The sequence below is a fragment of the Liolophura sinensis genome, chromosome 9 (genome assembly GCF_032854445.1).
Source record: "Liolophura sinensis isolate JHLJ2023 chromosome 9, CUHK_Ljap_v2, whole genome shotgun sequence".
NCBI lineage: Eukaryota > Metazoa > Mollusca > Polyplacophora > Chitonida > Chitonidae > Liolophura > Liolophura sinensis.
The window spans coordinates 30,774,048-30,790,937 of record NC_088303.1 but is presented as its reverse complement, the minus strand read 5'-3'; the positions used below and the strand labels follow the sequence as shown (position 1 = coordinate 30,790,937).

The following is a 16,890-nucleotide window of genomic DNA, read 5'->3' as shown; positions in this document are numbered from 1 at the left end:
GTATAATTTATCCCAGGTATAACTGTGAGAGTTTACCAAAGTTGGTGTGTTTAAAGCTGTCAAACAAAACTGTGGTATATCGATGGAACAACTTTTTATTTTTAGTAATGCGTAAGTGATTGCATGATGTTTAATTCCATAGTCAAAAATGTGCCACTTATATGACGGCGGTCTGGTTTATGGGTGGAAGAAATCGAAATGAAAGGAATAAACCACACATTGCCCTTCGCCAGGTATATGTAGTTCACCAGCCTCCCAATTTAAAGCCGCATTCGAAGCAGAGAGAGATGGATTCCAACGTTTAAGCCTCCTGAGCCATTGTGATTCCGATTCTACGGTGTGTCAATGACATCTAGCGAAAGATTCTCACTTTAACACCACAGAGTACCGCTACACCGTGGTATAAGCTAATTCTCAGAATACATACACTCTGAATTGTTACACTTCGTTGCATGCATACCAATTTTCCTACCAGGAATAAGGGAATGGCAATTCTCAGAATAAACTAAATCACATTATACAGTAATGCCTTATTTTATGTATTGAACCCAGTGAGTTTGAATATCACACTGATGTCTGGTGGAGGATGCACTGCGGTAGGAATAATACACCAAGCAATACACACTGGCTCCATTGATTGCCCCGCGCGATTCGCCCTACGTACATACCGGCTCTGCTTTGGAGTCTATATGTCCACAATTGTTCAAGTGAGATTACCGGGTGTTAAAGTGATGTGCTAACCTCACAAATTCCATTAACAAAGAACAATGGGGAAGTTACATGTATCCCTAGCTTCCGCTCATATATTTATTTATTTATTTGACTGATTTATTATTGTTTAACGCCGTCCTCAAGAATATTTCACTTTTTCGACAGCGGCAGGCATTGCTGTAGGAGGAAACCAGACCATGCAGGTGGGAGGTGCTCAGGGGAGATGCGTTTGGGTCATTGTGCCAGGCTTGCGCTCTAATTACCAGAAGCCCGTTCTACAAAACAGCCGAAAACTGCGCCTGGCGTAACTTCTATTACAACATATAACCAAGAGATACGTCGCCATGATAAATGAGCTTAACGCAATTTTGCTACACATCTGTAGAACGGACACCTTGCTACCGAGGCCCCGACTTCTAATATACATGTAACCGGCCCGGATAGCACAGTTGGTAGAGCGTCCGCTTCGGGACCGGTAGATCCAGGATCAGTCCTTGATCTAGTCACACCTAAGACTTTAAAAGAGGAAGTTGTAACTTCCTCGTTTGGCGTTCAGCATGAAGGGGGTAGTGCAACGACTGGTTGACCCGTATCAGTATAATGGCTCGGGCGGGGCGGCTTACTTGCCTTCGGTAAGTCGTCTCAGTGAAGCAGCACTAAATAAAAGAGCGGTGGAAATCCATCCTGCAACAAGGAGGCACATTACACGTGCATGCACCCTAAGGATTCCTTCGTCGTCATATGACTGAAAAATTGTTGAGTACGACGTTAAACCCCAAGCACTCACTCACTCACTCTAATATACATGTAAGCACAAGAAATCTACTCTTGTTACACCTCTCTCCTGTGCAAAGACACGCCCCCGGTCACATGCGCAACCCACGCTTAATTCATGGAACAACACCAGTACAATAAGAGCTTCATATAAAACCACATCAGTATCACGAATAGACATATATCACTTCGACCCCTACAAAGAAATAGAGTGAGTGAGTAACGTCGCACTCAGCAATTTTTCAGTCATAAAAATGTTACGACGACGAAGGAATTCTTAGAGTGCATGTAATATGCCTCTCTGTTGACGGACGGATTTCCACCGCTTTTTATCTAGTGCTGCTTCACTTAGACGCCTTACCGAAGGAAAGTAAGCTGCCCCGCCCGAACCATTATACTCATACGGGTCAACCTGTACCCCCTTCATGCTGAACGTCAAGCGAGGAAGTTACAACTTTCCAATATTGACCCTGGATCTACCGCTCCCGAAGCGGACGCTCTACAAAACTGTGCTATAGGGGTTGGTCACAAAGAAATAGACATAGAAGCATGTGCTCTATCTGTTTACATGAACAGGTCAATAAACTATTCGTATATGAATTTTAAAACTTAGTGAAATATATAGTTTTACAAGCCTACATATACATGTGTTGCAAGTGGATAACAGTGTTTCAACATTTCGACAATTAAAAAACTTGTTCGAAATTATAACGATTCCTTTAAACGAATTGATTCTTGCCAAACAATGAAAACGTTGTATAAAATCGGTTGTCGCCTTTGGTTTCGGTGTCTATTCTGACCATCTAACTTTAACCTCAAACGATGGCTGTTACATAAGCCTTCTAGAAACAGTTGCCATTGGCCACTGAACAACGTCTAGTTGTGCAACATGTATATAGTGCTTTCGAACATCTGATTTGAAATCTCATCCGAATTTCGTGCTAAACAGTTCTTCCTGATAGCATTGAATACAGACAAGTTTGTCTGTCCCATGTCACCAGGCTATATGTTATGCTTAACATCACACCTAGCGGTTAGAATGTTAGCCTATAGAAAATGGGCTTGGATCCTGTTCCTGTACCATGTAACTATCGTTCCCGTGCTAACGTTTAATCATTTACGTCAGTAATTTATGGCGTATGTGAAGAAAGCCAGGTCATTCTGAATGGATTGATGAAAATCAGACATTAGTTGAACACATTGCTCCTCATCACAAACCGTCCAGCTTATATCAGTTTCTCGTCAGATTATCGATTGCTGGGGTCAGTATGACATAAACCGATGTAATTTAAGAAATAATTTACAGCAGTGAGGAATTTTAAAGATTTAGATTTATCACGGTTGTTAGTTGAGATATAAATCGTAACTGGTGAAATCCGAACTTTTCTCACTTTATCTCTGTTAGAGCTTTGTTCACTTGGAGGCTCTATGGCACCTAGCAAGCCCATTTTCATGTAGTCATTTGAGCTCACCAAGCAGATTATGAGACAACATGAGTTATAATTTATTTATTTGTTTGTTTGTTTGTTTATTTGTTTATTTATTTATTTATTTGATTGGTGTTTTACGCCGTACTCATGAATATTTCAATTATACGAGGGTGGTCCGGGGAAAACCCACGACCCTCATGGGAATGCTAACAGATCTTTCCACGTAAATGTGCGGTCGGAGACATCACTTTTTAAGGCAAGAGAAGCAAGAATTCGATTGGGCTTTCATCGGACGAACTGAGAGAACATGTAGATATTTCTTCAAATTCAGTAAGCATTAAATAAATTATTTATTTATTTATTTCATTGGAGTTTTAAGTCGTCTTCAAGATTATTTTACTTATACGATGACTGCTAGAATTATGATGGGAGGAAATTGGGGCACGGGGGAAACCCAGGGCCATCCGCAGGTTGTTTGCAGATCTCCCGACGTGCGACTGGAGAGGAAGTCTAATGATAATAATAATGATGATGATAATAATAATAATCAAACTTTATTTAACGTGGGTGGTATAATCCCAGTCATGAACGAAGGCACATTCAGAGAGGAACACAAAAGAACCGCTGCTGACTTTGTTGTCATGTGACGTTAACACTGAGAGGAGCACAAAAGAATCGTTCCTGTTGCCCTATGACGTTAGAGCTGAGGGGCCGCTTTCACAAAACTTCGTAAATCAATTTTTCGAAACTTTTATCGTAAATGGCGTCGCCTTATGGCACCATAACCCAGATGACGTCTTTTGCGAAAAAGTTACGAGAAATATGACCTACGAAGTTTTGTGAAAGTAGCCCAGGAGGAGCAGGAAAGAACCGTTGCTTACTTTTTCGCTCTGCCCCGTTAAAACCGGGATGAGCGCATGATGTTTACCCCTACACATCATTCGTCATTTTTCATTGTCATTGGCTTATGAAACTGGATACAATATCGATGTACACATGCCAGGGCTTTAGGCCACGTCAGTGCAAATTACATCGGGGATTACATAATTTATATTCTCGAAGCACGTCTTAAATCTCTCAAAACTTCTACGACCTATCAACGACCTAGTTTTGAACAAGAACTGGAACTGTTCATTGAGAAAGGATAAAAAATGTACACTCACTGACGCAGAGACAACAACATAGACTTCGACGAAAGGCGGTTTCGCACTGGAATACTTGTCTCGTCCATTTTCTGTAAAGGCTACTGAAACGGGCATCCTTTTTGACAAGTGCTTATTGTGGCGTTTGTTTAGCCACATTTGTCGAAATATTTGCGTAAATTTGTTTTGAGAAACAGTGACGTTGTAAACGTTATGATTTAAAACGGACATAAGTCTAAGTCCCCTTTGAGGATCAGCACCCAGCTGACATGGCTTGCATGATTTTGTAAGTTCAGCTTTAAAAACTAGTATGCAAGAATGACTTTTTATTTGAGGGTTCAGAAGGGTATATGGGGATTTAACACCGGGTGTAAAATCTTTAACGCTGAGCTGTACCCAGAACTTGTATCCCCAAAAACCCTTCTTAGCACGTGTGTAACTTATCTCTACCTACAAATATAACACAATATCAGATACAGACCATTATATAAAATGTTGAGACAAGACGCATATAGAATTGCTCGTACTTTATTACAGATTCTAGTGCTTGGCTTTGTTTGTCCAGATACGCACACATTTGTCTTTCAGCACCATATTGCACTATTAGTATTCACGAGGGAGCTCGCCAATCAGCGCCAAGTGCTTTAAACCTGGAGAAAACAAATATATGTTCATACACATCTGAAAATTTATGCGAGTCATAAGAATTTGATGGGTATGAAATATTCTTTTTATCGTGCATCAAAGTTATACTTAATACATTAATTTCTAAATGTAGACTTTATACATTCAATCGGTGTCTTACGCGATATGTTGAAGGATATTTGTTTCACGCAAGAACAGTGGGGTTTAGGGGTGAAAAACATTTAAAATTATAAAATTTTATTAAGCCTGTTTACCTGCGACTGAAGCCTGAAATCCTGAGTTGTAATCACAAGCCACTTCGTTCTTGACGTAATCCTTTCGGTCGTCTTTGTACACGTCGTGTTTGTCCGGACCACCTACCACCGCCCCGAACAGAATCTGGGGATTTGGCCCGTGACTATCAAAGCTGTCCCAATCACAGTTTGCAGGGCGATTTGGGCAGGAACTGCATAGGGGTGTAGGGAAAAGAAGCGCTATAACCCTCTCCAAACGTTTCATGCGGGCAGAAAGTGATTGAAGTTATTTAATAAAATGTTATATCAACACTTTAACATCCACATTAAGCAGCACTGAAAGAGCCTGGCATAGTTATTTAGCACAAATAGCTTGTTGCCGTCACACACTCACCAGTGGAAACAATTGATTCTAAACAAGAACAAGAATGCTGCCTGCTGTCTTATAAGTGAAATATTTTTGAGAACGGCGTAAAACACCAATCAAATAAATAAATAAATGCGACTGTATTGAAGTAACCTGCATCAGTGTAACATTCACACATACCAACTTTGACAATGACACATTTATAACATTTAAGACACCGTTTTGAACGTTTGAGGAGGGTTATAGAAATAAAATAATCTTCCTGCTATGGGTGTCTACAGTCTATAAGGTGGAGGGAGTTAAAAATCCAAGTGGTCATTAATTTGTTCCAGTTTATATTTATATGCAATTAGCATTGATCTACTTATGAAATATTAGCTATGGGCCTATTAGTGAAAATGTTAAATGTACAAGTTTATATAAATCATGGTCGTCTGTTCTGGTTGACAAACATTGCTCATCCTCATGCTGATCCTACCTGGCCGCATGGTGAGGCCTCACCGGGGGATTATTTCCAAAGCCAACTACGAAACTGTGGCCAGCGTCTCCAAGAATGTAGTTGATCTGCTTCTCTGCCCATGCGCGGTACTTGTCGACATTGAGACCATTTTCTGCCGCCATTAGAGCGACAAGGGCAGCGTTAGCTATTGAGTGAAATAGAAAAATGAAATAATTTTGTGCTGAGTGGTAGGATTTTGTGTTTCACACACAGATTTTTTTGTGTTTCCCAGATTTTACAAGGATTTCGTTACCTTTATCGCAGTACCATCACATTTTCACATGAAGACAGCATGCCTGCTTACAAGGGATGACAGTTTTAAGTTGCATTTGAAAGGTAGCATATGTTCCACGGATGAGTAATGATCGAATTTCCAGATTTGGGAACAAATCAGCATTAAGTTTATTTATTTGACAAGGGGGGGGGGGGGAGGGGGCTCCGTGGCTCAGTTGGTTAGCGCGCTAGCGCAGCGTTATGACCCAGGAGCCTCTCACCAATGCGGTGGCTGTGAGTTCAAGTCCAGCTCATGCTGGCTTCCTCTCCGGCCGTACGTGGAAAGGTTTACAGCAACCTGCGGATGGTCGTGGGTTTCCCCGGGGCTCTGCCCGGTTTCCACCTACCATAATGCTGGCCACCGTCGTATAAGTGAAATATTCTTGCGTACGGCGTAAAACACCAAGCAGATAAATAAATAAATTTATTACATTGGTGTTTTATATCATATTCAAGAGTATTTCACTTATACGACGACGCTCAGCATTATTGTGGGAACAAATTGGGCATAGCCCTCAGAGGAAAGCCGCGACCATCCGCACGTTGCTTAAGACCATCAGAATTAAGGTTAATTAGAGACAAAAATGCATTGCATCACATGTGTTCTTGTCGATATGGACACCACAATGATGCTGGTAAAATTTATATATTTATTTGTTTGGCCTTTTGGGGTTTTTTTACACTGTAATCAAGAATACTTTATTTATACGACGAATGCATTTTGGTTGCATGGGAGGAAACCGGACAGAGCCCCATGACAAACCAACGGCCATCTGCATGGTGCTGTTGACATTTCCACGTATGACCGGAGACGAAGCCAGTATGAGATGTTGTTAAAGGGGACATTCCGAACAAAATCCGCAAGTTTGAGTAATTTTAATAGCATACAATACTACAAACTTTTGCCTAACCTGCGTAGGCGTTTGGTCCCCACTTGTCCCGGTAAGCCAGGCCCTTAGGGGTATAAGGCACATTCCCACCTGGCATCCAATTCCTCAGAAAATGAGTGATGTCATTTTTGTATGCGGTGTCCTTGGTTATCTCGTACAGGAGCAGCTGGCGTAAAAGATGTACATAAAAATGTTGTATTGGCAACGTGTATTGAAAAAAGTATTGTGAAAAAGTGTGTTTAGCGGCCCATACACACTCAATATGTACCTGAATGGTATTGTCAATACTGAATATTGACAATAATATTGAGCTTCTGTATTGAAGCTCAAATATTGGTGTGTGTATTATTTAAGGGATCAAATCTCAGTAGAGTTTTATTGATGAGTCATCAGTATAATTGAACGTGTGTAGATGTCTACAATAGTATTGCGTAATATTACATTTTCCGCAATGTGAACGCCTCATGCATTACCCAAAGAAAGAACAAAGAGCTTTCCTTTTCGAGTTGACTGAACCATACCGTGAGCTACCCTGCCTATATGAATGATCAAATCGGAAGATTTCAGTAATAGAGACCAAAATAGTTTTTATAATAATTTTTATAATCTCCTGGCTCGTTTTGTCAATGTTCTTAAAGTAGACAGCCCTTTCTTTACACTTGAAACTGCTATGGCAATGGCTGAATCGATCGATCCGTCAATGGTGACGTTTGGTTTAAGACTAAAACTTGATTCAGTGATAATGAGCTTGTGTGGGCAACCAAAATTGGTTTTCAATAATATTTACCGAAATATTATTGACGAAAATATTGAGCTTGTATGGATGTCTTAATTACTAGATGGATTTGGTAACAATAAGCGATCGACAACGTTCGCGGTGCGCAGTCTGGTATTGTTTAAGATCACTTCACTGTCATCTATGTTACACGATAGAAAGTTCGTCAGTAATTTACTACCTGAGCCCCCGCTTCCTTGCTGTCCCAGTCTAAGGCCCAAGCCGGTCCGGAGGCCCCAAGTCTGTAATTGGCCTGGGCTTCGTCCAAGTATTTCTGCTCCCCCGTGGCCTTGTACAGCCATGCGCCGGCCCACGTTAACTCGTCTATGTAACCGTCCGATCTGGCAAGAAGAATACTAAAGGTAAGGTTATCGTTAAAAAGGATGTTGCTTTTATAACGTCCTTCTCAGGATAATTTCTCTGCTTTAATGTAGTCTTGTATATGCCTGGAACAACAATCCCATTTTACCATGTGCAGCAATAATTATTAAAAGTGCATTATTAAAGTTGTATTATTACAGGAAAATTCATAAAAATTACATAAAAAATAACATAAGTAGTGCTATTAAAATGCATGCATAACCCCTGTTAAATATGTCATACAATCATATTGCTTTTAAAGGGTTTAAAACAGAAACTTCTATTTACACAACTTACGACACAGTTTGAAGGCAAGCATCTCCATAGTGACTTTTACATATGATTACTCTTGGCTCCTATTAAAGCTCATCTTCACTGGTAACACATATGTAATATTGACAATAGTGATCTAATACCATGAACCTATACTGATGTTTCTTAACTCAGTCCCTTAACATAGATACGACTTTGTGTATTACCAGTATAAATTATTGCAGTGGGCGTAAACACTGACAAGGGGCCTCCGTGGCCGAGGGCGTTAGCCCGCCAGCACGGCGCAAGAAGCCAGGAGCCCCCCACTAAGGCGGTCGCTGTGAGTTCAGGTCTACCACATGCTGGCTTCCTCTCCGGTCGTTCGTGGGGAAGTCTGTCAGCAACCTGTTGATGGCCGTGTGTTTCCCCGGGCTCTGCCCGGTTTCCTCTCATCACAATGTTAGCCGCCGTCGTATAAGTGAAATATTCTTGACCACGGCGAAAAACGCTAATCAAATAAATAAACACCGGCCCTCTTTTTCTCTGAAATAAATTTTAACGGACTTTAAATTCAGAATGAAAATTTAATTATTAATTTGACTGGAGTCTTACACCGTAGTCAACAAAAGTATAAGCTTTAGTTAATTGAAGTTACAAGGTCAGCTTGTAACTTTCAACTGAAAGTCTTTAGTGTTTCACCTCTAAGAAGTCAGGATGAAAGTGCTTACTCGTAAAACTCTACGACTTTGGGAACAGACGTGGAATACTTCCCTTTGTATGTTGTTGCGAACTTGTAGAGCTGCCTGGCGTGGGCCAACAAAGTCCCAGCATAGTGGGAATCTGAAAATATTAGCAATTCTCTCTAACATACCAGTGCTTCTTACCGCAAATACCAAAAACCACAGCTTGTGGCCTTGAGCTGATACGACGACCGCCTGTCTTCATTCTTTTCTATTTATTTATTTATTTGATTGGTATTTTACGCCGTATTCAAGAATAGTTCACTTATACGATGGTGTATTTTGTTCTAAGGCAGTGTATTAATAACTCATTAGGTGAGAGTTTTAATCCACATTTATTGTTAATTACTATTGATGATGGTTTCACTTTTTTGGTATGGTGACTCAGATAGTAACAAAAAAGTTTTCACAATCCTACACATGTAAAATAAAGCAGCCTTTCTTTTTTGTAAACTGTAATTTTCACCTCTTTGTTTAAAAGCAATATAGCCAGCTGCCATAGCGGCAGCTGTCTCTCCCGCTACGTCACTTCCGGGATGATGCGCGTCGACCTTAAACGAGGGTCTCTTCATTGTCATCTGTTCCGGCCGTCCCCAATAATCGTGGTCTATGTACCCATCTCCAACCTAGGAGAATGAATATGAAAGTGACTACCCGGATTCCTCTGTACTTATACTAAAATTTTTAGACATTGTAAAACTGGAATTAAAATGCATTTGAATGTTAATTTGAATTTTAAAGAATTTTATGTTTATATTCACAGGTGGCTTTTTGGGAACATTATTAAAGTAATCTATTCTAAGCTGTCTTTAGAGTGGAAGCGATTTCTTGTGACGTCCGAGTACCCCAAACCCGGTTATATATGGACCACAAACCCACGATAGAACTCAAACATTTGAATGCATTAAACTTTGTTAAAAGAATGTTTAAAAAAAAAGAATAAATGAGAGTAATTTTACTCATAATTCTAAGGTGTTAGGCAGATGAACCTTATTTCATGTTTTAACAATTCTTTCCCACCTTGTTGAGCGTCTTTATTTTCGTTTTAATGTCATTTCCAAAGGTATTTTAAGATATTTAACGGCGCTATTCATCCTGTAGCAGGGGTAGCTATAACAACACAATGGAATGCTGCTTCACTAAAATGTCACAATGAAGGCCCCAGACACATGAGTCACATATTTCACTCTGACCAATACAACAATCAATGTGAATAATAAGATCCCACATGTACCTGGACGTAGAATTCGTTAGGACCGGTGTGGCACTTGATAAAGTAGTCCAGCGGCCATTTCACGCAGTCATACATGTGGTCCAGCTGTTTGGCGGCCTTGTACGCGTCAGGCCACTGAATCAAACTCCACAGCAGTAATGTTGTTGTTGAAGCCATAGGTAAGCCGAATTTAACGAAATCGCCAGCTAGAAATAATATTAGTTAGATTTTGAACGACACGTAAATGTATTTATTTATTTATTTATTTTTATTTTATTTGTGTGATTGTTTTTACGCCGTACTCAAGAATATTTCGACAGTACAACAGCGGCCAGGATTATGGTTTGAGGAAACCCGGCAGAGCCCGGGGGAAACACACGATCATCCGCAGGTTGCTGGAAGACCTTCTCACGTACGGCCGGAGAGAAAGCCAGAATGAACTGGACTTGAACTCACACTGGCTGCATTGATGAGAGGCTGGCTTTTGAAAGTCTGACTGACGTAAACCCTGTGTCGTAAATTAAAAAAGTAGTTCGCCCATTGCACAGATTAGTATTCAAAGAAATTTTTGAGGTTAATTTTTTTCTCGATAACTGCTGAAAAGGTGGCTAGCGACTACAAGGTATATCTACAAGGTAGGTAATTGCACTGATTGATACTTTTTCACCCGGTGTTGATATATTTCATGTTCATAGTGGATAAGGCAACTTGTGGTGAAGGTAAATGGGGGCTGATTCCTTTTATTTTTCTGCTTTTTCAGCCCCGCACCGCCCCCCCCCTTCCCCCCTTTAAATTGGGGAACTGGAAAGCCTGTGCACTTTACTATGGCTTTAAACTAAAGTTTTCTTAAAGCCTCGGCGATCAGTCTGGAAATTAGGTCAACGGTGATACCTCTGAAAACTACTTTGTTGTGGGGAGAGCCCGAATTGGGAGAGCTAAACAGGTCCCGCGTTCCCGATACCTTCATCGATGAGGTCGTTTCTGAATATTTCCGATGGTTGCCGGGAATTATGCCTAAAACAGAGGGCTTAAAAAGAAATATAAAACATGCCTCAAAATGAAAACAAAAATTCTCATTTTTGTGGGGGTTGGCATGTCTTTTATCATTTCTCATAAAATCATGGTCTTCGTTGTATGACATATTTTATGTATACTATCAGTAGTGGGTGTCAACAGGGCCTTGACTATAACGACTGAGTGGCTGTTCACATACCATCATACCATCCTCCTGTAAGGTCATGACCTACGTCAGAGCCGTCTTTCAGTGCGGAGTCACCTCGCCAAGAAACTCTGTTATTTGGTGGAAGTTTGCCAGATCTTTGCGCTTCGTAAAATAGAATGGACTTTCCCAAAACATCACCATAATCGTACTTTTCATGGGTTGCTGTAAAAAGTATAGTATTGAGTTAGTTTGGACGTTTGCTACAGTATTTATTTATTTATTTGATTGGTGTTTTACGCCGTACTCAAGAATATTTCACTTATACGACGGCGGCCAGCATTATGGTGGGTGGAAACCGGGCAGAGCCCCAGGGAAACGCACGACCATCCGCAGGTTGCTGCGGTCAAACCGACATATATAGTGATGATAAACCAATCTTGTACTGTCTTCATCAATCGGATTGTTGAGCATGCGTATCTGTCCCTGATCTACTATCTCGTTAGCACCGTCTCAGATGTTTTTCAGTTGTTTTTTTTTAATTAATAACTGAATCTACTTTGAGAGTGGTGTAGTTTGGGATTCATTAATAAGGTCACCGATATAGGTATAATGACATATTAATGTGAAAGTAGTGAAGCGCTTATGACTGAGGACGTTTTGCAAGAGCAGCCTGAGGCCAAAAGCGTCGTAATGATTGGGTATACACCATACTTTCAGTTTCAAGCGGCATACAGATCATTAATTTCCTCCTTCAGCCTAGAGTAGTGCTGTACGTATGTAATTAATATCGGTTTGGTACGTTGAAGTTAAAATGTTAAACACCGATAATAAAGTTACCTACATCCGTGCCCGTGAGGGGTGGCGTCTGCTGGTGCGTCCTTGCCTTGAGACTGAGTAACTTCAAGGGTTTCTTTTGCTGTAGAGTCGAACTTGTCCAGCCATGTTACCGTTCCTGTTGGGGTGCTGCCGTGTGCTATTGTGGCGGTAAAGTTGACCGTTACACACTGTCCTCTCGCAATGTTCGGATCACGTTCTTTTCCTCTCAATACATATTCTGTTTTGTCGGTGTTCAAAGACAAAATATCCGCACCATTGGTCTGAGAAAAGACGATTATTAAAGAATACCACCTAGTTGCTAAACTCTTCAAACGGACTGCATGTCTTTTAACTAATTGAGTGATATATATTGAAGATACAGTTAAATCATTCCCCACAGCCATTGAACGTATTTGCTAATTTGAATGTACCATGCCACCTTCTGTATCCAATACCATTTTCTCTACGATATGTCCAAAATTCAATCCAGTAAGACAATAACTTCTTGAATTATCGTTTTGCCATAATGGAAACCTCTAGGCGTAGAGACAGTGAGCCTGGCAGAAATATCTTCAGTTTTTTCAAAAATCTATGTGACGTATTTTTACTTAGAGAATACATGCAACGTTTGGTTCTTATTTCTTAATGCTGCGTATATGATGTGGCTTATGTACAGAAAAAGCTTCTCAATTTTCTTCTTAAAACCCTTAAAACGTCTTTAAAGTGCAGTTTCCCAAAGATTCCAACGGTCAGTTGTATCAACGGTGATAGCTGTCAAAACAATTTTGAATACGGGGAGAGGAGGCGGGAGAGCCCGAATCTTGCGCGCTAAGCTGGTCCCGCGCTCCGAGTAATTTCATCAATGACGTCAGTTCCGAATATTTCCCACCACTGACGGGAAATATGTTGAAAATACAGAGGCTATCACAAATACAAAATGTGCCTCAAAATGAATTTTCCCCAATTTTTTGGCATATCTTTCTTCATTTCCATTAAAACCATTCTTTTTGTTTCATAGTACGTTTCCAGGTATCCTATAACAGTGCATTTTACAGTGAACCACTAGCGTATGCATGCCTATGTGGCAATATTGCCCAGTCCTCTTTATTATTTGCTTATAGGCACATGTACTCTAGCCATGGATACAAAACATCAAATCTAAGCATAGATTTTGAAAGATGTCGGATAGACACAACAGATGAGGCATAAAGCGTATATGCCAGTTTGATTGTGTTCACAGGAAGCAATCGTGTAACGGCGTCTGAATGAAACGTACAGTCTAATGCAGGGTAGTGAGTCCAATTCTGGCTGTCAATGGCTTTACTTCCCTTTTTGTTTTTTGTTTTTGTGTGTGTGTTTTTTGTTTGTTTGCTTTTTTTCTTTAAATATTGTCAAGGTATGTTTCATGCTAAAAGTTTAACGCTCTTGATAACTATTGCATTACAGATACACGTAGTCCGACAGGCCACCATAGATTGCCTTTGTCTGAGTGAATTGGTCAAATCCGTCACTGAGGTAGTTTTGGTGTGGTCTTCATTTGTGCCCAATAACAAGTAACCAAGATACATGTTCCTGGTAATAGACTTTTCTGAACTGCCAATCAGCAATATGCATTTGACCAATTATAATCAGTAATGTTATAGGTAGGTCAACCGGATGTCCCACTCATTGGCTCAACGAAAAAGGGGGGTGGGATATTGGATGAAGTAGATCCATGCATACCCAAGCTTTTGTCTCCACCGTTCATTTCTTTCTAAAATCCAAGTGTTCGACGTCCGTCTCTGCTGGCACGACTGCGGCCCGATGAATGAACTTTATTGTCGAAGGCCCACATGGCCCATGAACATACATTGCAATATAACTTAAAATACTTCTTTGGCGGATAGGTGTGTTTGGTACACCATGATACATGTACATATGAAATACAAATTTTGAATCTCTGGGAGAAACTACCCGTCCTAATTAACACGATTATGCAAATTAATGAGTTTGAATACATGATGAGATATACGTCTAAGCAGTTGTAGGCTGTCAGTAGGTTTCAACAATTCAGTACATGATGCCTCAGGTGGATGTTCCCAGAATGTTCAAATAAAAATTGCTTTTTAAAAATAAAAATATTGCTTTTTAAGATCCCGAAAAAGTGCACATTTCAACCAAAAATGACATTCATGGCTGTGGACACATTTTCTTGCACAAGGCACAGTTTTAGATCATTCCCGTTTCAACTGTCAGCCAAGTGCAGAGCTTGGCAAGTGCAGATGTATGAAATTATGAGTGGTTATCCCACAAAACGTGGCAGTCGTGATATAAGTGAAATATACTCTGGAATTCTTCATAAAACGTTGATCAATTAAATATAAATATTAAATATTACTTACCTCGATATTTTCTACGGCGCTGGAAAAAATGACGAGAGCTTTCCATCCATGATAGGCATGATTAGCGTGCACACAGAAGGAACCCTGGAACCCTCCCGGCCACGAATTCACCACGGCGATTTTATCCACGCCCCTAGCGGAGGAGACCAGAGCCACGAGGATGACGGCTGGGTACAGCATCCTGACGGGGACAGTATCAAGAGTTGCAATGTTTTCCCGCCATCATTTCGTTAGAGCCTTCGCTTGTATATAAATATTACCCTGTTTGCACATTGTTAAGTAATAGTTTCCCATTTTATGTTTTTGCACAAAAATACCGTTTCCTTCCATTCAGACCATCGTGCGAGAAGTGTAAACTTTTTTCTTGTGTATAAATATGTTGGCGTATTTCGGCAAATACAGCATGCTGTCCGCCAAATACAGCATGCTGTCCGTCAAATACAGCATGCTGTCCGCCAAGTACAGCATGCTGTAGGTCAAATACAGTATGTTGCCTGTAAAATCCAGTATGCAGTCCGTCAAATACAGCATGCTGTCCGTCAAATAAAATTGTTGAACACAGATATTGACACCTGACATTAAACTAGCCAGATAAGATGCTGTGGAAGTCAATTTGTTGACCAAAGTGAGAATTCTTTTGTTTCTCTAATGTTCTGATTGGATTTTCCTACACGCCACCCTATTCCCTGACTAGGCAAACCAAGAATATATCTCTGACTGCTTCCACTTCGCCTTTACATCAAGCACGGGTATGTATATACAACAGACTGAGATTCCACCACGTTTCTTACCAAAACCTTGCCTTGTTGGAAATTTTCTGTAGCATGTTTTCGCTGTCGTTGTTCGGAAAGTGTCAGTCATGCATGTTACTACTGACTTCATCAATTATAGGGTTCTCTCACTACCTCATTTCCGTATAGTCGATCGGTCTCAATCGCCAGCTGGTTTCACAAGCTCTTGGCGTAAATAGTCATTTCCTTCGGCGTCTTGTCAAGTTCCTGCCAACGCTCAGGGTGACAGCCCCAATAGCTGTGAAATACTCTTGGGTACAGCTTCAAACCAGACAAATTGATATATGTATTCATCTTGTACATCAAGTACATGTTGTATAGTCCCTACAAGGCAAGTTTATTAAGGCTTACCCAAAGTCCAAGAGCTTTATCCTAAATGTGTACAGCAGACAGATTAGTTTTGCACCCAGCTGTTAAATTTCACGAACAACTGGGACGATGATGGCATTCGAGCTATCAGTTATGAACTGGAAGTTCTCTTATCGAGATATCAGGCTCTCAACGCATGACGTCGGAAATGGTAACTCTTAAAGCGCAAACTAGGTTTCATTTGACATTGGCTCTACTTCAGCACAGGTTATATATCCCAACGAGGGCCACGTGTTACAAACGCTGCTTATATGCATTTATGTATATTGGTCGGAGGAAACCGGGGCTTTCAAGGTGAACTTGAACTCACAGCGACCGCAATGGTGGGAGGTTCCCGGGTCATTGCGCGGCGCTGGCGTGCTAACCCCCATCGGCCACGGAGGCCCCTATGTGTATTTACTATGATGATATATTTTCATGATTCCATCAAATTCTCTCCAACCATCACAGACGGTGATATGTGAGAATTATTCCAGCATTTATCCATATGGACAATCATACGTATGGATGAATTTTCTTCAACTTTTTAGAGTGATGGTGTGTTTTGTTTGGTTTTTTTTGCCGGCTTGTATCAATTAAGAACCTTTTTAAATGTTTTGTAATGCTTAGCGTGATATTTTGAAATACTGTCTTTTTGGGGAGAACTACCATGGCAATTGTTTGGAAGTAAAAGAAATAAGTCTCATGGAGGTGATTTGCTTGTTAACGTTTCATGTAGCCTTGTCTAGTACTTGCTATAAAACTCATACTAAACTTGCCATTTCAAACATGTCATTCAAACAGACAACAGTGAATGATCTACGTGTTTAATGTATCTTCATATATGGCTTTTCCTACTTTTGCATTGCATAAAATAGACTACAGAGACAGAATAAAACCAAAGCAGGGTGATGGCTGGCAATTGGTCACACGTATTACAGGAGAAATCTGGCATCTTGTCAGTTTACACGTTTTTTTCAGTTACTTCAATCAAGTTTGCAACCTTCGGCGGTTTTCCCCGTGATCTGTCCAGTTTCCTCACACGACAATGCTGTCCGCCGTAGTATAAGTGAAAATATTCATGAGTG

The 16,890-nt window shown here is 40.5% G+C and overlaps 1 protein-coding gene across 1 annotated transcript; it reads right to left on the bottom strand.

Annotated features, from left to right (window-relative positions):
• Positions 1–4,570: 4,570 nt before the first annotated feature.
• Positions 4,571–15,876, bottom strand: LOC135475982 (endoglucanase E-4-like). The gene is made up of 12 exons (XM_064755963.1): positions 15,806–15,876; positions 14,664–14,844; positions 12,308–12,563; positions 11,518–11,688; positions 10,326–10,510; positions 9,558–9,717; positions 9,080–9,191; positions 7,921–8,080; positions 6,986–7,130; positions 5,781–5,946; positions 4,957–5,147; positions 4,571–4,707 (listed from the first exon to the last, which is right to left on the bottom strand). Exons 2-12 carry the CDS (start codon positions 14,841–14,843, stop codon positions 4,661–4,663), a joined length of 1,773 nt encoding a protein of 590 aa, XP_064612033.1. The 5' UTR covers position 14,844; positions 15,806–15,876; the 3' UTR covers positions 4,571–4,660.
• Positions 15,877–16,890: the final 1,014 nt, after the last annotated feature.